Source organism: Alexandromys fortis, unplaced genomic scaffold (genome assembly GCF_014885135.2).
Source record: "Alexandromys fortis isolate MF-2015 unplaced genomic scaffold, M_Fortis_MF-2015_v1.1 scaffold_4, whole genome shotgun sequence".
In the NCBI taxonomy this organism is placed as follows: domain Eukaryota; kingdom Metazoa; phylum Chordata; class Mammalia; order Rodentia; family Cricetidae; genus Alexandromys; species Alexandromys fortis.
In genome coordinates this window covers 1,151,197-1,174,033 of record NW_026067944.1, presented here as the reverse complement: position 1 = coordinate 1,174,033, position 22,837 = coordinate 1,151,197, and the positions used below count along the sequence as shown (strand labels likewise).

The following is a 22,837-nucleotide window of genomic DNA, read 5'->3' as shown; positions in this document are numbered from 1 at the left end:
TTGCAAGACCCACGCTCATTGCTGTACTATTCACAACAAATGGAACCAGCCTAAATGTACATCAACAGGTAGAAAACATAGTACATATACAAAATGGAATTCAGTCATAAAGAAGAATGAAATCATGATGTTGGTAGAAAAATGGAAGGAGCTGGAAATCATGTTACATGAAATAAGTCAGCCTCAGAAGCCAAATATCACCATATTTCTCATATGCAGAATCTAGATTTAAATTTCTACAAATGCTTATGTATATCCATATTTATTGGAAGCAGAAAGAAATATGAGAGGGGAGTGATATATATGAAGGCAGAAGCAGGGGGTAAGAGTGCAATGAACAATGGAACACGAAAGCTTAGCCTAATGGGGAGTGGTGGTGGGGATACCCAACAAAAGGAAGGTTGACTAGTGAGGCTGTGTGTGACAAGTAAGAACAAAAGACAACATGTATTTATATAAATGTCATAATGAAACCCATTACTCTGTATGCTAACTAACTAAAGACAAACAAGGGCCAAGTAGCTGGTTCAACAAGTAAGGAAGGCACTTGCCAGGTAAGTGAGGATCAGAGTTCAGATCCCCAGAACCCATGTCAAATCCAGGTAAGGACATGGGCTCACATGTAATCCCAGCATACAGGAGGCGGAGTCACGGACTCCTTGGAGCACACTGACTAGCCACCCTGGCCAAACCAGTGAGGTAGGTCCACATTCAGGAAAGCGCCTGCCTCCACATGGAAGGCAGAGATATCAGGGAAAACATTTGTCAACCTGGGCCCTCCATATAAATGTATATATACATGCCATATGTGTACCTACATACATTCAAACATGGACAGACATTATACAAACATATGTAAAAGGAAGGGGGAAAAAGACAAATGAGAGGAAAAAAACCTCTAAATTCTTATTTATCTTTACGTAGTCACTATATAACAATTATAAAAACAGCTCAATGAAAAGGCTTTTCTCTCTTCAGACATGTACACATTCCGTTTTAAACTAGCTATCATGTGATGATGGGCCACCCTCTATTGCAGTGATTCTCAACCTGTGGTTGCAAACACCTTTGGGGGTGGAACAACTTTTTCACAAGGGTTACACATTAGTTATCCTGCATAACGGATATTTACATTACAATTCATAACAGTAGTAAAATTATAGTCATGAATTGGCAACCAAGTTACTTTATGGTTGGGGGGGTCAACATAACATGAGAAACTGTAATAAAAGGGTTGCAGCATTAAGGAAGGTTGAGAATCATTACTCTATTGATTAAATCTGGTAAATTCAGAAAGTAAACTTGCTATTAAAGACTGCTATTGGCTGGCAATAGGGGTGTGATTGCCAACCTCAGACCATACTCCTGCTGTTCAAATCTTTGAAGCAATTAAATCGCTGTGTCAAAGCAAAGGATATGATTTACTATTCTTTCTGCTGTGTTGTCTGTGCGACAAGGTTTCTCTGGTCTTCGACTCGACCTCCTGAGTTTAAGGGTCAGGAGTGTACCACTACACCTGGCTCAAGACTTGTGGTGTCACCTAGTATACACCTGTTCTTATCTTCTTGCTTTGATAAATATCAAGGATATAAGAGTACTTCGTTGATATTGTATAAAATGGAAATAACAATGTAACAATACCCAGTTTGATGTATGAAATGCTACTCTTCACTTCTCAAGTCCCTTCCAATACCCTCCCCTCTTCCCTCTATCCAACTCTCAATGATGAACACCAATCTGAATTTTGCACTTATTTTTCCCTTGTTTTTCTACATAAACACATACATATACACATTTTAATTTTCTACTGAAATAAACATATAGAAATGTACACAAGCCACAGAAATTCACAACCTATAACCCTGCAACAGACTCCAGAAACTTCCCCTTTGCTTCTTCTCAGCAGAGAAAAATCACACTACCCAGGTTTTAACACTTTGATTTCCACCAGATCTGCTAGGTTCATTAGACGACTGTGCTCTCCTCTGTGGGGTTAGGAGCATCTCTGCCCAGCAGCAGCATAGGAATCTGCTGGTGTATCTGCCTTCTACGTGACAAACTAGTTCAGTGTGATTTTTAGGCTTTTTTCCAGCATGTTTATTGGCACCTGTGTGTGTTTCCTGTTCTGGAAAATGTCTAACTAAACCTCATTGTTTTGTGACCTACTATCACAAACCATGACTATTACAGAAAAGGCCAGTAGCCAAGTAGACATGTGTTAAGTGGCATAGTAAGAAGCACTGGGTGGCAGGACGCAATCATTACCTGCTCCTTGATGTCCTGCAACTGCTGCTGCAGCTTCTGTACATCTGCATTGACATTGGTGTTGTCTTTGTCCTTCTGCAGCACTGGAATAGTCCCACTTGCTAGAATTTAAGAAACACCTTCTTAGTTATTACTGTTTGACATAATGACATATTTCTATAATTTTAGTTACTAAAAAAAAAAAAACTGAATTGGGCAGTGATGTTTTTATTAATCCCAGAACTTGGGAGGCAGAGGCAGGTAGATCTCTGAGTACAAGGACAGCCTGGTCTATAGAGTGAGTTTCAGGGCTACACAGGGAAACCCTATCTTGAAAACCAAAATAAAACAAAACAAAAACAAACAAACAAATACACACACACACACACAAACCCCCTCCAAAAAAAAAAAAAAAAACCAACAGAACAAAACCCTTCAAACCCATGGAGCTAGACAACTGGTGGTAGAATGCTTACACACCATGTGCAAGGCCCTGAGCTCTGTAAATTCTATAACAGAAGGGGTGGAGGGAGCTAACATTACATATGGAGAGACAAAGACACAGTAGTGAAATTCAGATAACACTCATTTATAATCATAAGAGGAATTAGGCTTGGGTGGGTGTGGTAGTGTGAATGTAATTGGCCCTCATAATCTCATAGGGAGTGGCACTATTAGGACATGTGGCATTGTTGGAGGAAGTGGGTCACTGTGAGGGCAGGCTTTTGAGGTTTCCTATGCTCAAGCAACTGCCCAGTGTCTCAGTTAACTCCCTGTTGCCTTCTGATCAAGAATGTAACCAGCATCATGTCTACCTGAATGCTGCCATAACCCACCATAAAGACAATGGACTAAACCTCTGAAATGTAAGCAAGCTTCCACAGTGAAATGTTTGCCTTTATACGAGTTGCCATGGTCATGGTGTCTCCTCACAGCAATAGAAACCCTAGCAGAAATAGGGGCTAGAGAGAGTACTCAGTGGCCAAGATATCACAATGACATTGCAGAGAACTACAGTTTAGTTCTCAGCACCCATATCTGATGACTCACAACTACCTGTAAATCCAACTCCAAGGAAATCAATGTCTTGGGCCTTTGTGCTTGGGTACCTACCTGCACATACACATACTTATACATGATGTGCGAGTCCCCTCTGTATACTGTGATTACCATTAATGAATAAAGAAACTGCTTTGGACCTATGGCAGGGCAGAACTTAGCTAGGCAAGGAAAACTAAGCTGAATGCTGGCAAAAAGGAAGGCAGAGTCAGAGAGCCACCATGGAGCCGCCAGAATCAGACATGCTGAAACTTTGCTAGTAAGCCACTGCCATGTGGCAATACACATATTAATAGAAATGGGTTAAATTAAGATGTACGAGTTAGCCAATAAGAAGCTAGGGCTAAGGGGCCAAGCAGTGTTTTAAATAATACAGTTTCTGTGCGATTATTTCAGGTCTAATCTAGCTGGGCATCCAGGAACCAAACAAGCAGCCCCCTTACTACATATACATAATTAAAAAAAAAAAGAAATAGAGAAAGTCTGAGACAGTAGCACATGATTGCTACTGCGACGTTCAGGAGACTCAAGGCAGGAATACTGCCATCATGTCAGTCTGGGCTACATAGCAAGACCTGGTCCAAAAAAAAATATGCGAGGTAGGGAGAAAGAGGTTTGCAGTGACAAGAATTTCTGCATTTCAATTCCTCTGGCAAACATGCACACTCCTTTTCTCTGCTCACGGGCCACTGGAACCATACCAAAGTAGCTACTACTGAAGTATTAACTAATCTCTTAGATGATTTTTTTTTAAAAAGGATCTACTTTCCTTCCTTTTGCTCTTTTTTCTAGACAGGGCTCACTAGACAGGTTGCTCAAACCAGCCTTGAACTCACTATATAGGCAAGGCTGGTCATGAGCTCCTAATCCTCCCACCTCTACCTCCCAAGTGTTTAGATAACAGGCAGCATCCACCATGTTGGATAATGATGATAATGATGACAATGATGATGAAAATGACAATGATTATTTGAATAAGGTCTTACTATGTACTTCTGGCCTGGCCTGGAATTTACAACATAGAGTATACAGGCTTTAAATTCGGAGATCTGCCTGCCTCTGACTCCCAGGTGCCAGGATTAAAAACATGGGTCACAGCACATGTAGAGACCTACAGCCAAATATTAGGAGGAGGAGCTCAGGGGACTCCACCAAAGAGATGAAGGAAGAACTGTAGGATCCAGACAACAGAGGACACCACAAGAACATGACCCACAGAATCAATTAAACAGGGCTCAAAGGCTGAAGCAAGAATCATGGGGCCTGAATGGGTCTGAACTAGGTTCTTAGCATACATGGTATGAATGTTTAGCTTGATTTTTGTTGAACTAACAGTGGGAGTGGGGATGATGTGAATCTTTTGCCTGCTCTTGGGACCCTTTTCCTCCTGCTGGGTTATCTTGTCCAGCCTTGATATGAGGGTGTGTGCCTAGTCTTGCTGTAACTTGCTATGCCCGTGCTCAGTTGTTATCCCAAGGAGAGCTGTTCTTTTCTGAAGGGAAACAGAAGAGATCTGGGAGAAAAGGGGAGGGGTTTTGGAGGAGTGGAAGGAGGAAAAACTGCAGCTGAAATGCAATGTATGAGTGACTCAGTAAATAAAAATAAACTAATAATTTTAAAAAGCATGTGCCACCACACACCCAGCTTAATTTTTGTTTATTTGTTTGTTTATTTTGAAGCAGTCTTACTCTGCTGCTCAGGCTGATCTCAAATTCATGTTAATCCGCAGGTACTTGAGTAATGGAATTACAGGCATGATCCACCCAAGTCTGACCAACCCTCCTTTCTTTATGCCAAGATTCTATAGTTAACAATAACATTCAGAAGGTCTTTCTTTGATTTTACATGCCCTTCTCTGTACATTCTTGGCCTTTCATTTCAGGAACTACTTATACCTGGGAATTTTATTCTCTATTTGTGAAAAAGCTAAGAGCTTTGGTCAGAGGTGTGTGCAGCAATGTTCATATTCATCTGTTTACAAAACATGTTTACAAACCAAGAATCAAAGAAACCATTCTCCATCACCTTTACATAAACTGCAAGGACTGTGAGTGAATCAGGTCCGCATAGGAGCCTATGTTTGAATGCTTGGTCATCAGGGAGTGGCACTACTTGAGAGGGATTAGGAGGTGTGGCCTTGTTGGAGAAAGTGTGTCACTGTGGGGGTGGGCTCTGAGGTTTCAAAAGCCCAAGCCAATCCCAATCTCTCTCTCTCTCTCTTCCTGCTGCCTGTGAATCTGGATATAGAATTCTGAATCACTTCTCCAGTATCATGTCTGCCTGCATGCCACCATGCTCCCCACCATGATGATAGTAAACTGTCCTCTCAAACTGTAAGTCAACCCCAATTAAATGCTTTCCTTTTAAGAGTTATAATGGTTGCTGGGTGTGGTGGCACATGTCTTTAATCCCAGCATTTGAGAGACAGAGGAAGGAGGATTTGTGTGAGCTTGAGGCCAGCCTGGTCTACAGAATGAGTTCCAGGACAGCCAGATCTACAAAGAAAAATCCTATCGTGAGAAAAAAAAAATGTCGTGGTCATGGTGTCCCTTCATAGCAAAAGAACACTGACCTAAAGAAAAATAAATAAATAAAACTTTAAACAGTCGTATTATGAAGCGTTTGGAATAAAGTCCAGCAGGTGAGTGCCTGCTAAGCATGAGCAATGACTTGAATTTATCAGCACCATGATATAAAAGGAATAAATGGAAAGTTACCTTTCACTTTTCTACTTACTATTCCATACAATATATCCTACTTAATTGATCCTGTAAGCCTGCTATGTACAGGAACCAAATGAATACATTTGTAAACTGAAAAGAAAAAATAACTTGGAATTTGGTGCCCCAATTGGTAGAGTATATGCTTAATTAAGCTGACTCCAAAAATGGGCACACAAACACAGCCACTGTATTTCAGCTTTAAAACAGAAAGCAAGTATTCTTTAAGAACATAAATGTTCTTCATATTACAAAGCCTCCAAAGTTTGGTGTTGGGCTGCCCTATAAGCCTAGCAACTTGAGTATGAGCCCTAGCACCCATGGAAAGGTTAAAGGAGAGAACCAACTCCATAGAATTATCCTGATTTCCGCACACATATGAAGGCTTTCATGTTCCCACATGCACACACACCTTTTGAAAGTCTATATAAGCATACCATAAACTAAATAAAATGTAATTCTACATTCTTATAACAAACAAAAGCATCAAAAAGCTATACTTGCTCCTCTGTCAATCCAGCTCTTGTTTAACAGGGCAGTAACACAGTATAATTCTGTGTAAAGATGGAAGAGAAGACACTCACAGACATCATCAGAGGGGTCCTCCGAACTCTTCCCACCACAGCACATGATGAAAGGCACCCTTCGTTCAACCACTGCCCGGCACTGCACACATTTTTTCATCAGGCTGGCACAGTCTGAAATGAGTAACACAGATGCTTCTTTAGCTACAACAGAAATAACACTGCCTTTTTCTGCTAATTTCTCTGTGAACCATATACTAAAGCAAATACTAAAGCAGTTATATAAGATTCTAACTATAACAAGTTATAAACAAAAATCCTACCTCACTATCATGTTATTAACCTAAGACTGAAAAATGTTTGCTGGAAAAAAGAACCTATTATAAAAACATTTTCTAACATATCCAAATAGTGATTTTTTTTTTTAAGCAATTTTTTTTGTTGTTGTTGTTTTGTTGTTGTTTTTTCAAGACAGAGTTTCTCTGTAGTTTTGGGGCTTGTCCTGGAACTAGTTCCTGTAGAGCAGGTTGGCTTCAAACTCACAGAGTGCTGGGATTAAAGGTGTGAGCCAGCATCACCCGGCAATATTTCTAAATCTTAAGGTTTAGCCAGGAATGGTGGTATACAACTATAATCCTATTTCAAAAATCCAAAACAAAACCAATAAACAAACAAAAAATATCTTAAGATTTAGAAAATGGAGAGAAATACATTCAGTTAAAATGAGAACAATGACTGCCGTATCCAGGCTGTAAATATCTGAAGGGACACAGTTATGGTGAACATTATCTGCACACACTGTAAACACTGCACTCAGTCCTCTAAGGAAGGCTCTGCTATTTTTCCATTGGACTGAGGTTCTGGGTTCTTGATATGGTAGTTCTAGGACAGCCAGAGCTGTTACACAGAGAAATCCTGTCTCAAAAACTAAAAATAAAATAAAATATAAAAAGTCTCTGCAAGTGAAAAAGAAAGAAGGATAAAAAGAGAGAGATAGGGAGAGGGAGAGAGAGAAGAAACTCTCTAGGCACAATGATAAACTAAACTTTATCAAAACATGGAACCATGGGCATGGACAGGCTGGGTACATCCTCCTAATGGAAGCACACTGGGTATGGAATCATTATCAAGCCTGATAACAAGGCTTGAACATAAATGGTCTCACTCCTGATAATGCAACATGCAGTAGGCAGGGACTAATAAATCTAGTTTGGGATTTGTCTTCAGTATGGGGCAGACTTTTTTTTAAAGGATTAATGTATCATATACTAATCAAATAACTTATGACAATTACACAAACTTTCTGTAACTGTTTGGTAATATTTTTGTCCAAAAATATCATCAGCCTCTTCAAAAAGGATATAAACCTTCCTCTGGCTGGTGAAAGTACTTTATGCTCCTCAAGAGTTCTCCTTGGCATCCTGAGGTGTGGGCACTGCACTAATACTCTAGCACATACTCTTTAAGAAAGGGCTGTTCACCTTAGCCACATCCTCTTCAGGAGGTAGGCTATGCACATGGTTAGAAGCTGGGCAGTGTGGTGCACATACTCAGTTCCTGTACTTGGGAGGCAAAAGCAGGAGAACCAAAAGCTCAAGGTTAGCCTGGGCTACAAGTAATAACTGTCTCTAAACAAGATACTGTCTCCAAAAAATAAGTTTAGGGCCAGGGATGTCATTGAGGCAGAGAGCTTGCTAAAGAGCCAAGAGGCCATAGGTCTGATCCTTAGAACCATAAAAAACAAACAAAAAAAAACCATAGAAAACTCATATAAACTATGATTGTGCTGAAAGTTAAGTCATGGTGAATTTAAGAAGAGATTAAAATGTCTAGTACAGAGTTAAAAGTTCAATAAAAACTAGTACATTATAAAGCAAAAATGTTAATGTTTTTGGAAATCCTTCGGGGGAAATAAAATATAAAGGCTCAAAAAACTGTGTAATCAATGCTAATGGCTATAATTATCTGCCAAGGCTCACACAGTCAGTAATCTGGACTACAGTAGGTTAAGATCAACAAATCAATGCCCAAAAGTCTGTTCTTTTAAATGAGCTTTTGATTTGTTTTTGTTGGTTTTTTTGAGACAGGGTTTCTCTATGTAGACAGAACTGGCTGTCCTGGAACTCACTCTGTAGATCAGATTGGTCTCCAACTTAAGAGACCTGCCTATCCCTGCCTCCCAAATGCTGGGATTAAAGGTGTGCACCACCACTGCCCAGCTTTTAAATGAGTTTTTATTGGATCCTAGTTCAGTGGTTGTTTCTGGACTATGATAACAACATTGGGCAGTTGGAAAATGAGTGGTTACTACAGAAGCCATGTGGTCTATAAAGCCAAAAACAAAAAAAGTTTGTCAACCTCTGGTCTACAAAAGTCTACTCAAGACCAAGAGACTGTCTTTCTGTGTTCTTCTGACAGGTGATGATAGCCCTTACACCAGGCCTTGGTAAATAGAAACATTTATTTGAGGTAGACTGCTAATTGAACAAACCCATGACCCTTTATTTAGTTGTCTAGTTGCCTATCAGAATGAAACAAAAATTAAAACAAAAACATCAGTATTCAAGGGTCCTATAAGATGGCAAAGGGATAACATTACCTGTAGGTCAAGCTTGACCATCTGAGTTTGAGCTCCAAAACCCACAGGGTGAAAGGAGAGAACCTCCTCTCTCAAGAGTCCTCTGACTTCCACACATGCACCATGTTGGACACACACACACACACACATACACATACATACACACACAACTTATAGACATATACACAAATAAATAAATAAATATAAAATGTAATTTAACCCAACATTTAAAAAAGGGAGGCACAGGGAATGGCACTAAGTTAAGGAGGTGTGACTTTGTTGGAGTAGGTGTGGACTTGTTAGAGGAAGTGTGTCACTGTGAAAGTGGGCTTTGTAGTCTCATACATGGTCAAGCCATGTCCATGTCCCAGTGTACTTCCTGTTGCCTGCTGATCAAGATGTAGGGCTCTCAGCTCCAGGGCCTACCATGTCCCACTATGATGATAATGGACTGAACCTCTGAAACTGTAAGCCACCCCATTAAATGTTTTCCCTTATAAAAGCTGTGGTAACAGTGTCTTTTCACAACAATAAAAATCCTAAGATAGGCATCTAAACCAATGAGATTACCATATAATCTGCATGATATTCTAGTAAGCAAAATAAAACCAAATATTTGTTAACTAACCTATTTTATAATATAAAGTAGGTATTTAAACAAGGTATTAAACTTGAGATTTTTCACTAATAAGTAAATAGATCCCCCCCATAAAAAAAAGCAAAGGAAAGAGAATTTCAAATCCTGTAAGATTCAAGAAGAATATAAAAAGCCAAGGCCTTCAAAACAATGGGCCCAAGAGACTTAAAAGCAGTGTTTCTCAACCTGTGGTTCAAGACTCCTTTGGGGCCCAAATAACCATTTCACAGTGGTTGCATATCAAATACTTCCATTGCAACTAGTAACAGTAGCAAAATTACAGTTATAAGTAACAATGAAATTTAGTGGTTGGGGTCACCACAACATAAGGAACTGTGTTAAAGGGTCTCAGCATAAGGTTGAGAGCCACTGCTCTAAAGCATTAGACAAGCTTCAAAGATGTCTGTCCAAAGAACAGACTTCTTAAACTTCTCCTGACATAACAGTTCACAGAACAAAATTATAGCCCCCAACAACAGAAGCTGTAAGAGCCTGAGGAGTCCGGCAGGCACACAGGATAGGTAATGTTAAGATGAAGACAAATGAAGATGCGCCAAAGTTATATGCAAAAAAATGATGGACTAGATGTTCTAGGAGGTTTATAAATAGGTTTCCACTGTGTGTGAAAGAGAGATCCTTTTGTGGTAATATAACTGAAATTAAAAAAAATTCAGCCTGACAGAACACAGAATTTCAGTATTCAAATTACTCAGTATACTCTATTACTCTAAAGTATAGACCAAAATGGTACTAAATCCTTGTCCAGATTTTCTGTAGGGGTTACCCAATAAACAAACAAGCACGCACATGCGCGCACACACAATCAAAGACGTAATTTTTCACTTCGTTCTTATTTTTATGACACTGGGGAGGTTCCCAATAAGCTACTACTTACTCTCACAAGCACACATGTGTCCACAAGGTTGAAAGAGAACAGCTGCTTTCTTGTCAGAGCACACCACACATTCTTCAATCTACAGCAAAAGAAAACAAAACCAGCAGAGTGAACACTGCAGAGAAAGCATGTCCGCCTAGCAGCTGACCACCCCAGTGTACTCTGGGGTGTACTCAGTGTACCCCAATGTGCTCTGCCCTCCTGGCTGCTCATTCTCACATCCTTAGGTGCCCTAGCTTAACATGCACTCTTTCTGCTGCTCCCTCCCTCCTAACACATATAATCTGAGGCCAGGGATAATGAATGAGCTAAATGTTAATTTTCCTTTTTTTGTTCCAAAAACTTTAAGGAAATCTTAATAAACAAGTATTAAAACAAATGGTTATGAGAAGACTAATAACAACAAAACCTTACCAGAGTAGTAAATTGCTAAAAGTGCAAGAGGGGTGCCTATGTTACCTCAATCTAGGGAATTCTCCATAAAAGACCCCCTTTTGGGACCTGGTCAATTCCCATGCTGCTTGAAGCCCAAAGCTTTTAGGTTATTCCTCACCCTTGTCCTAAAGTCTTCCACAACCTACTCATAATTTCCATTTGACCTCATCTACAAAATACATTTTGTCATGTACTGCAACAACCGTGACTGACTCCCCTTCCCCTGCAGCTCACACCACTGCCCTTAGTTTCCCATCTGTTTTCCAGCATAGCTATATATAGCTTTCTTTTATTTAGTATTATTGTCCAGAAATGGCCACTTCTCACCCATCACTAACCACTGTCTTCTTCCTTGCTTTAATAAAGGTTTACTCTCCAGCCCAAGCCTCAGGGATGTACATGGAGTGTGTATACTTGGCACTAGTCTAGTGCAGTAAAATCTGGTTGGTCTCTGACATTCTTGAACTCAAAAGCTACCTCCAATACTAATAACTTACTTAATATTTGTACAAGTTTAAAATATTAGAGCAAATTATCTAACAATCTCCTACTTGAAAGACAAGTCTAAACTCAAAATTTCCCTTATGCTTACTTCCTCAGGTTCTACTCTCATGAATGGAACAACTGAATAAAGCATTTTGCTCTGAGCAGAGGACGGCCTCCAAGCCTCTAGTAGGATTAACAAAGTCACACTTTCAACATTGATTATTAGCACTTAAAATAAAAACTTTTATTTCCTAATTCAACAAAAAGTTTGTACTAATTTGAAATGTATTTATATTTCCCAAATTACTAAACAATCCAAATAATTAGTCTAAAAATATCCTTTCCTCTAAATACTGGTTTTAGAATTTTTCTTCAATGAACCTGTTGATTCCTCTTTAACCAGTTGGGGTCACTATTTTCCTATGGTCAAAGGCTCTGCTAATAACCCAGGAAATGTACTGAGTTCGTTAGACGTCTCATTTTGTTAAATTTTCTACAAATTTGAAAACTACATAATATAAAATACAAAACAGAACTCAATGTATCTAAGTTTTAGAGGGCTTTGAAAGAAAAATAGTAACTATTTTTTAAGTACTATACTTTAGATGTAAAGAAGGAAATATAAGCTAAAAAAAAAAATTTAGAGTTAAAATCCATGGATGGTTTTGTGATAATAATGACCATGGCAAACTATTACCAGTAAGGTTAAACTAGAAATCAACTCGGAAAATCTGAACTGGTCACTTTAAATGTATAAATCACATATTACGGTATTTAACTCATTTGTAAGAACAAAGTGAAATAACTACCACATAGTCTAATATGTGTATGGTAATCACAGAAGTCAACAGCAGGTAGAGCAACACATCAGACTCGTTACCTTTGTCCTGGACTGAACCTGCTCTTTACAGATGAGGCATTTCTTGACACGTGGGGAACACAAAGAACAAGTCGCAATGTGTCCACAGGGACCAAAAAGAGTATCTCTCTTCATGTCTGAGCACACCATACATTCCTCCAAGGTTTCAGAATCATTGCTAATCATAGAAGGACTCCGAGAACCCACTTGGCCACTAATAAAACAAAGTATGTCAAATCAAGCCCATCCAAATACTCTAAAAAGTTTATTTTTTAACAACCTAAGTGTCATTGTACACATAAAAAACAGATTATATTAAATATCAAATGTCAACAGCATTATATAAAACCTTTCTTCTATTTCCTTTTCTATTCATATTTGCTCATTTTCACATCTCTACTGCTCAAAATAATAGATCAAAAAGGTACTAAATGCTTGAGCTTTCTTAAACTTATAAACCTCTCTGCACCTTCACACATTCTTCTAGTTCCAGTCAATCTTCAAATTAAATGAAGACTCAAGGAACAAGGTTGAACTTCTAGTAAACAGCTAAAAACACCAGCAAACACTAATTTAATGAGCCAGGCGTAGTGGCTCGGGCCTTGAATCCCAGCACTCAGGAGGCAGAGGCCGGCAGATCTCTAAATTCTAGGCCAGGCTGGTCTACATGGTCTACATGGTGGGTTTAGTCAGACAGTCAGAGGAACAGACTAAGCTTCTGTCTCAAAATAAACAAAGCAAAAAGCTAATATAAGTAAAATTTAATTTAGAACATTTTCTACCCCAGGAATAAAACAGAAGCCTCGATTAGCATCATATTGTGGTATCAACTAGGACAGCACCACCAGAGTTCACAAAGGAAAACAGACAGTGAGACACTCCGGCTGCTGTCCTGACAGTCCACTGAGTGTGTCGTTCAGAAGGATAAAATTACACTACAGAAAGGTAGACTACATAGCATAAATATGCAGAAACAGGCAGGAAAATGCATGTATGCATAACTAATACAGCTATGGAAAGTAAACACGGGTTCCAAGAACTTAGGAATGCACATAAAGGTTCCACTGTTCAAAATCATGACTGCGGTAATTAAAGTGCCTATTTCTAAATGCATTTATACTCTGGTAATAAAATTTTAAGTTCCTTAAGAATATACTTTAAAGTATATATTTTAAATATATATATAAATATAATAAATTTAGTATATATAAACATATTAAATTTAACATATAAATATATTTATAAGTATATAAATTTAATATATATATTAAAGTATATTTATTGGGCTCAATAGTTAGCATGGGCTCTCAGTTCAATCATTTATATTAAAAAAAAAAAGCTGGAAAGATGCCCCAGTAATTAAGAAAATATAACATTCTCTCAGAGAACCCAAGTTCAGTTTCCAGCATCCACATTGGATGGTTTATAATCTCCCACAACTCCATCTGCAGGCGGATCTGAAACCTCCTGCCTCCATAGACAGAGACATAATTGAAAGGAATCTTTAAAATATATTCTTCAATATCCTCTCTCTCTATGTATATGTAACAGCCAGGTAGTGTGACACCAACACCTCGCCAACCACTACTTGGCGAGAAAACACCAAAGAAGAGAGAGAGCTACCAATATAGCCAGTAATAAGAAGTATAAAGGTCAAGAATATTTTCATAGGATTGTTTGTATTAAAAAACAGATGTGGCTGGGTGGTGGTGGCGCACATCTTTAATCCCAGCACGTGGAAGGCAGAGATAGGCAGATCTGTGTGAGTTCCAGGTCAGCCAGGACTGTTACACAGAAAAAACCTTGTCTCGAAAAAGAAACAAACAAACAAACAACAAAAATAAACAAACAAAAACAGAGATGCATAATTTTTGCATGACTATCTCGGTAAAGAAAATATTTACACCAGACATTTTCATTAAAACAACTGACATACTTGACTGTCAGGAAAACAGGAGTATGTGAAAGGATCATCTTCAGGAAATGCCACAACCCACAGGCTGGCTGGCTCACTTGTACATTCTTTTAACCCTTCATTGCTGATAACTGTTTCCAAGCTCTTGTTGCAAAGTGCTAGAAATATTACGAACTTTCAATGAGAGTAAACTGCCCTGTGGTAAAATGTCTAGAGTATTATCATAGAAAAATACTGTAACAATCACAGCATTTGGTGAGGCTTTTCCTAGTAAGGTTTTTCCTTATAAATTCCCAGAGCACACAGGATTCCTAGGAGATTAAGCTAGTTTAGAAAAGATTTTTAAGTTTATCATGTATAAAGTGATATACATAACGTGGGGAACGCAACATGGAATGAGACATAGGTCAGAGGAAATGCTTTCAAGTGCAGCCCAAAGACCTAAGAACTGCAGAGATCTGGACACCTGCAAGTCCCAGGACCTCCCTTATGAGTTACACGGCACCTTATGAATAGAATATTCGGTAACATGATGAGAAAGACTACAAACCTGACTTTTTCCTTATGACATTTTGCCAGCGCTTTGCAGAGACTTGGGTCAGGACAGAGATCCAGTGGTGATTGACCCTTCTTATTTCGAATGCTGAGGTCGGCACCATTGGCTGCCAAGAAACAGGCAATAGATGCTGCACTCTTCTTTTCTGCCCCCTGGGTACCAAGTCCCATTATTAACTGAAATCAAATAAAGAGTCATGACTTTCCCTTAAGGAAATCTGCCATCAATTATCACTAACAATATGTGTGTGTTTCAGTCCTAACATGGACTCATCTCTCCCCACCCGCCATGTTCCTTGATTTTCCACATTTGAGAACTGGCTCTGCAGTGTACAAGTGGACCCAAAGTGGTTAAACCCAGTTGGATACCTGCCTCCTACATGACTGATTCAGAGACAGACACAGACCCAAAGTTAGGTCGATTATGGCTGAGAAACTCAAGTACAGGTTCTGGCTGAGAAGAAACTACTTTTGTTCCTATTTAGTGTTACTCTGGAGCTGCTACCAACTAACTCTCAATGTTTCTGGATCAAGGCAAAACTTAATGAGATGAATCAGCATCTGATTGTGTTATCTGAAATTGTTAAAATCACTATCAAGATCCACTAAGCATCCATAATGAGCCATGCACTGTTTGAAGTACTTTTATGATCTTCTACAACAGTCTATGGAAAGAAAGCTCTTCTCCATCTTAAATGATGATCAAGAAAGAAGGCACAAAGGAGTTAGTAATATACACCCAAGCCATGCAAGACAAAAATTCACAAACATTTTGCCCTCAGATTCATTTATACTTTTCAATATGGTAATAAAATTCATTTGGAAGTATAAAGGCTTAAAATAACCAAACAATAAAAAAAAATTTGAGGACATCCATTAACTAATTTCAGCACGAGCAAACGCTGAATCCCAAAGCTACAAGACATTTGAGCAGGCATCCCAAGGCTAAAAACATGGACCAAAAGAACAAGATGGTGTATGCAAAAGGAGGCGTCCACAGATAGCTAGCTGATCTTGGATAAAGGCAGCAGACATTCAATTAGAAAAAGACACTACTCAACAAATGGCGCAGGGACAGCTGGACATCAATCAGTGAGTGACAAATGAACTCTGATCTATGCCATACTCTAAATAAAGGTCCACTTGAACAGTGAACTTAAAGGAAGAGCTCAAACTTAGAAGCTTCTATATAACATAAAACAACAAAAAAAGTAAGTAACCTTCATTTGGCCAAAATTTTCTTAGGATACATAAACCATACATAATAATATTTAAGAAAGACATTCTGCTCTGGGCTAAAGAGATGGTTCAGTGGTTAAGAGCACTGGCTGCTCTTTCAGAGGACTTGGTTCAGTTCCCAGCACTCACATGGCAGCTCACACATGTTGTCTGTAACTCTAGTTCTAGAGCTTCTGATACTCTCCATACAGACATACAGGCAAGCAACTCATCCCAATGCACTTAAAACAAAAATAAATAAGTCATTAAAAAGGACATTCCATTCTTTAAGAACACTGTCAAAAAATCAGTCATGGTGCTCATATACATAATCCCAGCCACTCAAAAGTCAGGCAGGAGGATCAAGAGTTTGAGGACAACTGGGCAAGACAGTGACACCTCATCACAAAACACCACTGCCAAAAGAAGGACAGAAACATGCGTGTGAGCACAACTCCTTTCTTGACATCCTTGGCTCTGCTGACAAGGATGACATCATCAGACATTAGACTTCCAAGCCCATCTAGATTTAGAGAAGCATCTTGGGGAAACACTAGATCAAATGGAGCCCCATCTCTTACAACTTTCTAAGAATGAAAAACAGTTTTTGGAGAACATAAAAAGGATCAAATATCCAGTCTGGACCTCCTTAACTGAGGAAGACCAAGGGTGCAGACATACCAGGCATTATACACAGAACTGCTGTATCTGCACTTAAAGACTTCCTCTGTACTTAGAGGATATAGTGTTTCTCCAGTGCCTAGAAACATACGGTATGTAATTATATAGGGAAACTTTTGTTTGAGCTAAGGTCTCACTCAAGCCTAGACTGACAGGGAACTCACTATATAGTATATGCTGGTCACAAATCCTGCCTTAGCCTCCTAAGTGGGGGATTACAATCATGGTCTAGTTCTTGACTATGCTATCATTTCTATACAAAAACAATGAATACTAAATTATGTTCATTGCTATACCAAAGCATTGTATTACAATTATTATCTTCCACTGTCACCACCACACCCAAAGACAAAGAGGAGGCAGCAGTAGGGGCAGTGGCAACACAAATCATAGATCAGAAGAAAATATGTACGTATCACATACTGATATCTCCTTTTCATATTATAGAAATAATTCTTGGAATAATTAGAAGAAAACAAAAGACATGGGAAGTGGGAGAGGGCTTCCCTAGCATGCATGAGGCCTTGGGATCAATCCTAACACCTCAAAAAATAAAAACCAAAAGAAAAGAAAGAATTCAAAAATTATAATGAGAAAGATTTGAGCATATAGCTCTTCAAATACATGTGGTATTGATCAAATGAAATGCTGGTCAAAATGAACAAGCATTAAGGGACTTCAAATTCAAACCATAACAAACACCCACTCTACCCTATCTGTAAAGCTGAAGTTAGAAAGAACCAAACTTTTGATAAGATGTAGAACAAAGGCACTTCGTAGTGATCAGTAGTGAAGTTTTGTAACCCCAAGTACAACTCTGATAAAATGTTTTATCCAACGCAGATCAGATAAGGATTAAATGCTTTCAACGGTAGTGAGGGAACATTATCTTTACTCACTGTGTTTTTTGATGGCTCCCAGGCAGCATCTACTTTCCCCACATCTTGCATGTCTTGTAGCTGGCGTAGCTGAGACAAAGTATGATGCCTTAAAGCCTCATGCAAAGGGGTATCTCCATCCTTATCCTGAATGTCTAGCTTAGCACCTGCACGGACCAAAAGCTGAGAGAGGGAAAGATGCCTCATTTGGGTAGTGTCTACACCTATAAGAAACTATAGTAAATCTACAGTAACAGCTCGAAATTTCAAGAAACAATTAATGTAAACATTGTTTGCTAAAATCCAACCACTTAGCAAAATGAGTTACTGCCTATCTCATTATGTGACTTGTGCAGCAACCTGTAAGCTCACTTTAGACTTTCCTTATGGTGTTTCGACAATCTTCCTAATCCTTTCTACAAATACCATCAAAGAGCTCTAAACAATAGCATCCACAGAAACTAACCTTACTCTATAGTCTTGTCTTGGCAAATCATACTTTGTCTCTTTTTTTGTTCTAAAAAGTTATGTAAAATATCATTCTAGAACATATTTTTCAAACTTGGTAAGTATCAGGATAACCTGGAAGGCTTGCATAACCAGGAATTTACCCACCATTGTTGGTTAGTTTTCTGTCAACTGGACTGAATTTGGAATCACCCAGGAGCATACCCAAGAAAGTTTCTAGAGAGATTTAACTGAGAAGAACAGACCCACAATGAATGTGGGTGATACCTTGCAAAGGTCTGGAGTTCCACACTAAATAGAAAGGGGAGAGGGAGGCAGACACTGAACTGAGCACCAGCATTCAACTCTTCTTGCTGACTGGGGACACACTGTGACCAGCTGCTGCCTCATTCCTATTCCTGCCATGACAGCCTGCACCATTTCAGACTGTGAGCCAAAAGAAACCCTTCCTTAAGTTGCTTTTGCCCCTATTTTGTCAAAGCAAAGAGAAAAGCAAGTAATAAAGGACCCTCCCAGGGTCCAGTTCTGCTGGCCTGGGGCAGAGTACAAGAATAAACTTTCTTGCACATTTCCAGGAGACACTGTGGTAGCTGCTTCAGTCTCCAAACTTTTAAGAGTCACTGCTCTATAAAACCATGTAAACAAATACTTTTTTCGGGTATTTTGTTTGAAATTACCAGATTAGTAAACTAAAAATATATAGCTCAATTTCCCATTTGCAGCAGCAAGTTCCCAGACAAAGCTTTTAATTTTACTGTTAACTACACACATTAAGAGGGATGTCAATTATTCAAATTGTTACTTTAAATTTTTCTCACTAACGTTATGAGAATTCAGAAGTCTAAGAACAATATGATGAAGACTCTGAACTAGATACTAATCCCTTACCCTAAAGTCTTAAGTTCTTGAATATGTCACTTTAAGAAGTGGAACACTGTATCATTTCAGTTTTCACAAGGCTCTCACCATGAGTTTGGTTAACAAGAAAAAATACTTTACCCTAACAATCTGGGTGTGCTGCCGTTCAACAGCAAGGTGTAGGGCTGTTTGCTGGTTCACATTCTGGATATCCAGGTTTGCATTTCCCTAACAATGAACACATTTAAAATGGTTACTGCTGGGCAACATTAAAGAACAAGAAAACTGTTAGCTACTCCCAAGGGACAGAGCACTGCTGACTACTGTTTCCTCAGACTCTTTTCACATGGACACTGAGAACAGACAGACAGCAAACTACAAGTGGAACAGCTGGGGTAAAATAAGGATTTCCTTTACAGTAACTACTCAAGCCAGCTCACAGACAAAGCACACTGTGGTGCTGAGCACGATTCTCTTTCAATATCCACGGAGAGAGCAATTCCTACAAACTGTAAATACCTCTGAAAAGCAATGGTGTCTCCATATAGAATTCAGAGTTATTTTAGTGACTGATCAGTTCACTTTCTCATTCAGTGAGAAGGTGCAAAGGGAAAGCAGGAAGTCCTCCAGGCTCAGAAGAGCCCACCAGCCAGCTGGCTCTGAAAGCCACCAATACCCACACAAGGGAAAGGGCCTAAGGACAAATTAACTGATTTTGAATCCAAGGCACTTTTGGCTTAACCTCTGCCACTTTTAAACCACTTCTGTAAGCATTTCACCCTTTAGCCCTTTTCTTCGGTTCCTTGATGGTGTGAAAGTATAACCTATGTCACAGGGCTTATGTTAAGATTAAGAAATACAGCACAAAAATTTGCTTAGCATAATGCCTGGCACAACAAATCAAAATTAAGAACAGAATCAAAGCTTCAAAAGATATACCTGAACTACTAGGTTTCCAATAATTTGTTTGTTTTCTGTGTGAAGGTGTCAAGAGTCCCTGAAACTGGAGTCACAGACTCCAGTTGTGAGCTGCCATGTGAGTGCTGGAAATGAACTCAGGTCCTCTAGAAAAGAAGCCAGTGCTCTAAGTGTGAAGCCATCTGCAGCCCCCTAAACTGTTAGGTCTTAAAACCAGTCTAATCACAACTCTGAAACTCTAGTATGTTATGCCATATTCTGGAAGACACACATTTCTGGTTTGTTTTTATTACATGTATTTGTGTCTGACTGGTCGTGAGGTATCACTGTTAGCTCATCCTGTTTATGCCTATTTAAATGTGAAAACTGGGGAGAGTATAAGCCAGTGTTGGAGAGAGGCTGGCGAGATGCAGCCAAGTCTGTAGTCCTGAGCTAGATCTCCAAGACCTCCATAATGGAAGGCCGGAATCATTTCCTGAGGACTTTCTTTTGACCTCTACACTTGCGCTACACCGCAAAGGGTTGGGGGTAGAGAGCCAGTGTTAGGCAGAGAGGCATACCTGCAATTTCAGCACTCAGAGGCTGAGGCAGGATACTGAGTTTTAGCTAAGCCAGGGCTACACAGCAAGACTGTTATATGCAAACAAACAAAAATAATCAACGTTAAAAGGCAGAGAATACATTGCTTCGGTTTTCCTCATCATGTGGGTTTTATTGCAACCTATTAAAGTCCACTTGGTAAAATGAACGAAAGAATTAGAATGCTCTACATCTGTTAAAACATAGCTGCCTCTCCTACCTGATGCACCAACAGTTCAGCCACTTCCACATGATTATTCAGAGCAGCCAGGTGCAAGGCAGTGTAACCATCATCTTTCTTCTCATCCACAATCCATGGTCTTGGTAATTTTGAGAGTAAAACACGCATTGCACTGCAAGGCAAATTCACATTATCTTTACATTTACATAGTATGAATTTCATTTTCTTCAGAAAAATATTCAAAAGAAATCCTGTTATCAAATGATGAGGCTCTTTTATTCTTAAAACAAAAAAAAAAAAAAATGTCCCTACAGACAGACAGAAATTGTTATCATTCCCAATGTTTATTTGGCTTTTTGATATTTGAGAGCTAAACAAAGAATCCTCATGTGCCAAATAGAGCATAGAACATAAATGCTACAGAGGCAACTTTTCCTAACAAAAATATACGAAAAACTCATGGAGGTGTCACCCTCTAAAGTGGACCTGGAACCTCATGGGGCTCAGAACGCAAAGGTCTCTGATGGCAGTTTATGAATCCCATGGAGCAAGTTCAAAGAGTCTAAGAATAGATTTTGAAGGAGCAGGTGAGATGGTTCCTGATACAAGAGCTCGTGCTGAACTTAACTGCTTGAGTTCATTCCTGGGACTCATATGGAGGATGGAGAGAACCTACTCCTATAAGCTCTGCTCTGATCTCCACATGTGCATTGTGGAGTATCCATGCACATGTCTGAACGCATGTGTGCACGTGCACATCCACAAAAATAGACAAAAATAACTGCTTTTATAAATTAAGCTTTGGAGGATCTATGAACCTCTGAATTAGAACTAATACTGCCAAATTTTTAAGTTTTATCAGCTTTTTGTTTTAAGTTCTACTACTTTTGTAGACAAGGCTGTTCTTGAATTTTAGTCTCCCTGCCTCAGTCGCCCAAGTGCTGGGATTACAAACATGAACCCCCATGCCCAGCTCTACTCAGATCAATGGAAAGTTATTGGTGGCACACTACATTACAAAACATTTGGATATCATGCTATTGTGTACTGTCTACCACTCTTCCTATCAGACCACTTGAGAAAAAAAATTTTTTAAGAAGCTTATAGTTTTTCTACAAAATTTAGAAGATATAGTAGCCATGAAAAACTGTATTAAAAAGAAAATGTCATGGGGGTGTAGAAATGGCTCGGCAGTGAAGAGCACATGTTGCTCATGCGGAGGACCCTGGTTTAGTCCCGGCACCATATGGTGCTTCAGAGCTGTCAGTCACCCCAATTCACCAGGCTTCTTCTGACTTCCTCTGGCACCAAGCACAAATGTGGCACATAAACATTCATACAGGGAAACACTAATATGCACAAATAAATCTAAAACAACTTTTAAGAAGAAATAAAATGTTATTATTTAAAAGCAATGTAAGGAAGGGGCTGGAGAGAGTTCAGTTGTTAAACCCCTCGCAAAAGACCCAGCACCCATATGGCAGCTAACAAAATTCTCTCCACATCCAGAGAATCTGATGCCCTCTTTTGGCCTCCTCAGACATTGCATGCACATGTTTCATAGACATATACCAAACCCATCTACATAAAATAACAATAAATGTATCCCCAAAAGGCAGTATAAACCAGCCATGATGCAACGGGACCATTATTCAAGATGACTGTCAGTTACATAGTTCAGACGATACAAGACAACCAGTTGGTAAAGAAGTGGTTCACTATTACAGTGCTCTCCACACAGCACACAATTCTGGGGTAGAGGCACATACCTGTACTACTAGCATTTAGGAAGACGACCAGAAGTTCAAGCGCATTCTGACCTACACAGCAAGTTCAAAGCCAGTCTGAGCAAAGCTAAATTTCAGTGTTAACATTACTTATTAAACCAAAGCTATGCTACACTGATAAGAATGATAGTAATGGCCGGGCAGTGGTGGCGCATGCCTTTAATCCCCAGCACTTGGGAGGCAGAGGCAGGCAGATCTCTGGGAGTTCGAGGCCAGCCTGGTCTACAAGAGCTAGTTCCAGGACAGGCTCCAAAGAAACCTTATCTCGGAAAAAAAAAAAAAAAAAAAAAAAAAAAAAGGTCAAATCGGCAAGGGGGCTAGCAACAAGTTACTACAATATGTGTATACGATTAGTCGTGTGA

The 22,837-nt window shown here is 39.2% G+C and overlaps 1 protein-coding gene across 1 annotated transcript in view; it reads right to left on the bottom strand.

Annotated features, from left to right (window-relative positions):
- Mib1 (MIB E3 ubiquitin protein ligase 1) overlaps window positions 1-22,837 on the bottom strand; it is a 105,835-nt gene that overhangs the window by 1,404 nt on the left and 81,594 nt on the right. Inside the window, exons 12-19 of the mRNA XM_050149066.1 lie at window positions 20,728-20,860; window positions 19,152-19,238; window positions 17,706-17,867; window positions 14,903-15,084; window positions 12,459-12,651; window positions 10,658-10,736; window positions 6,608-6,721; window positions 2,266-2,366 (exon numbers count right to left, since the gene is read on the bottom strand). Coding sequence (XP_050005023.1) covers window positions 2,266-2,366; window positions 6,608-6,721; window positions 10,658-10,736; window positions 12,459-12,651; window positions 14,903-15,084; window positions 17,706-17,867; window positions 19,152-19,238; window positions 20,728-20,860 — 1,051 coding nt within the window. The remainder of the gene's footprint in view (window positions 1-2,265; window positions 2,367-6,607; window positions 6,722-10,657; window positions 10,737-12,458; window positions 12,652-14,902; window positions 15,085-17,705; window positions 17,868-19,151; window positions 19,239-20,727; window positions 20,861-22,837) is intronic.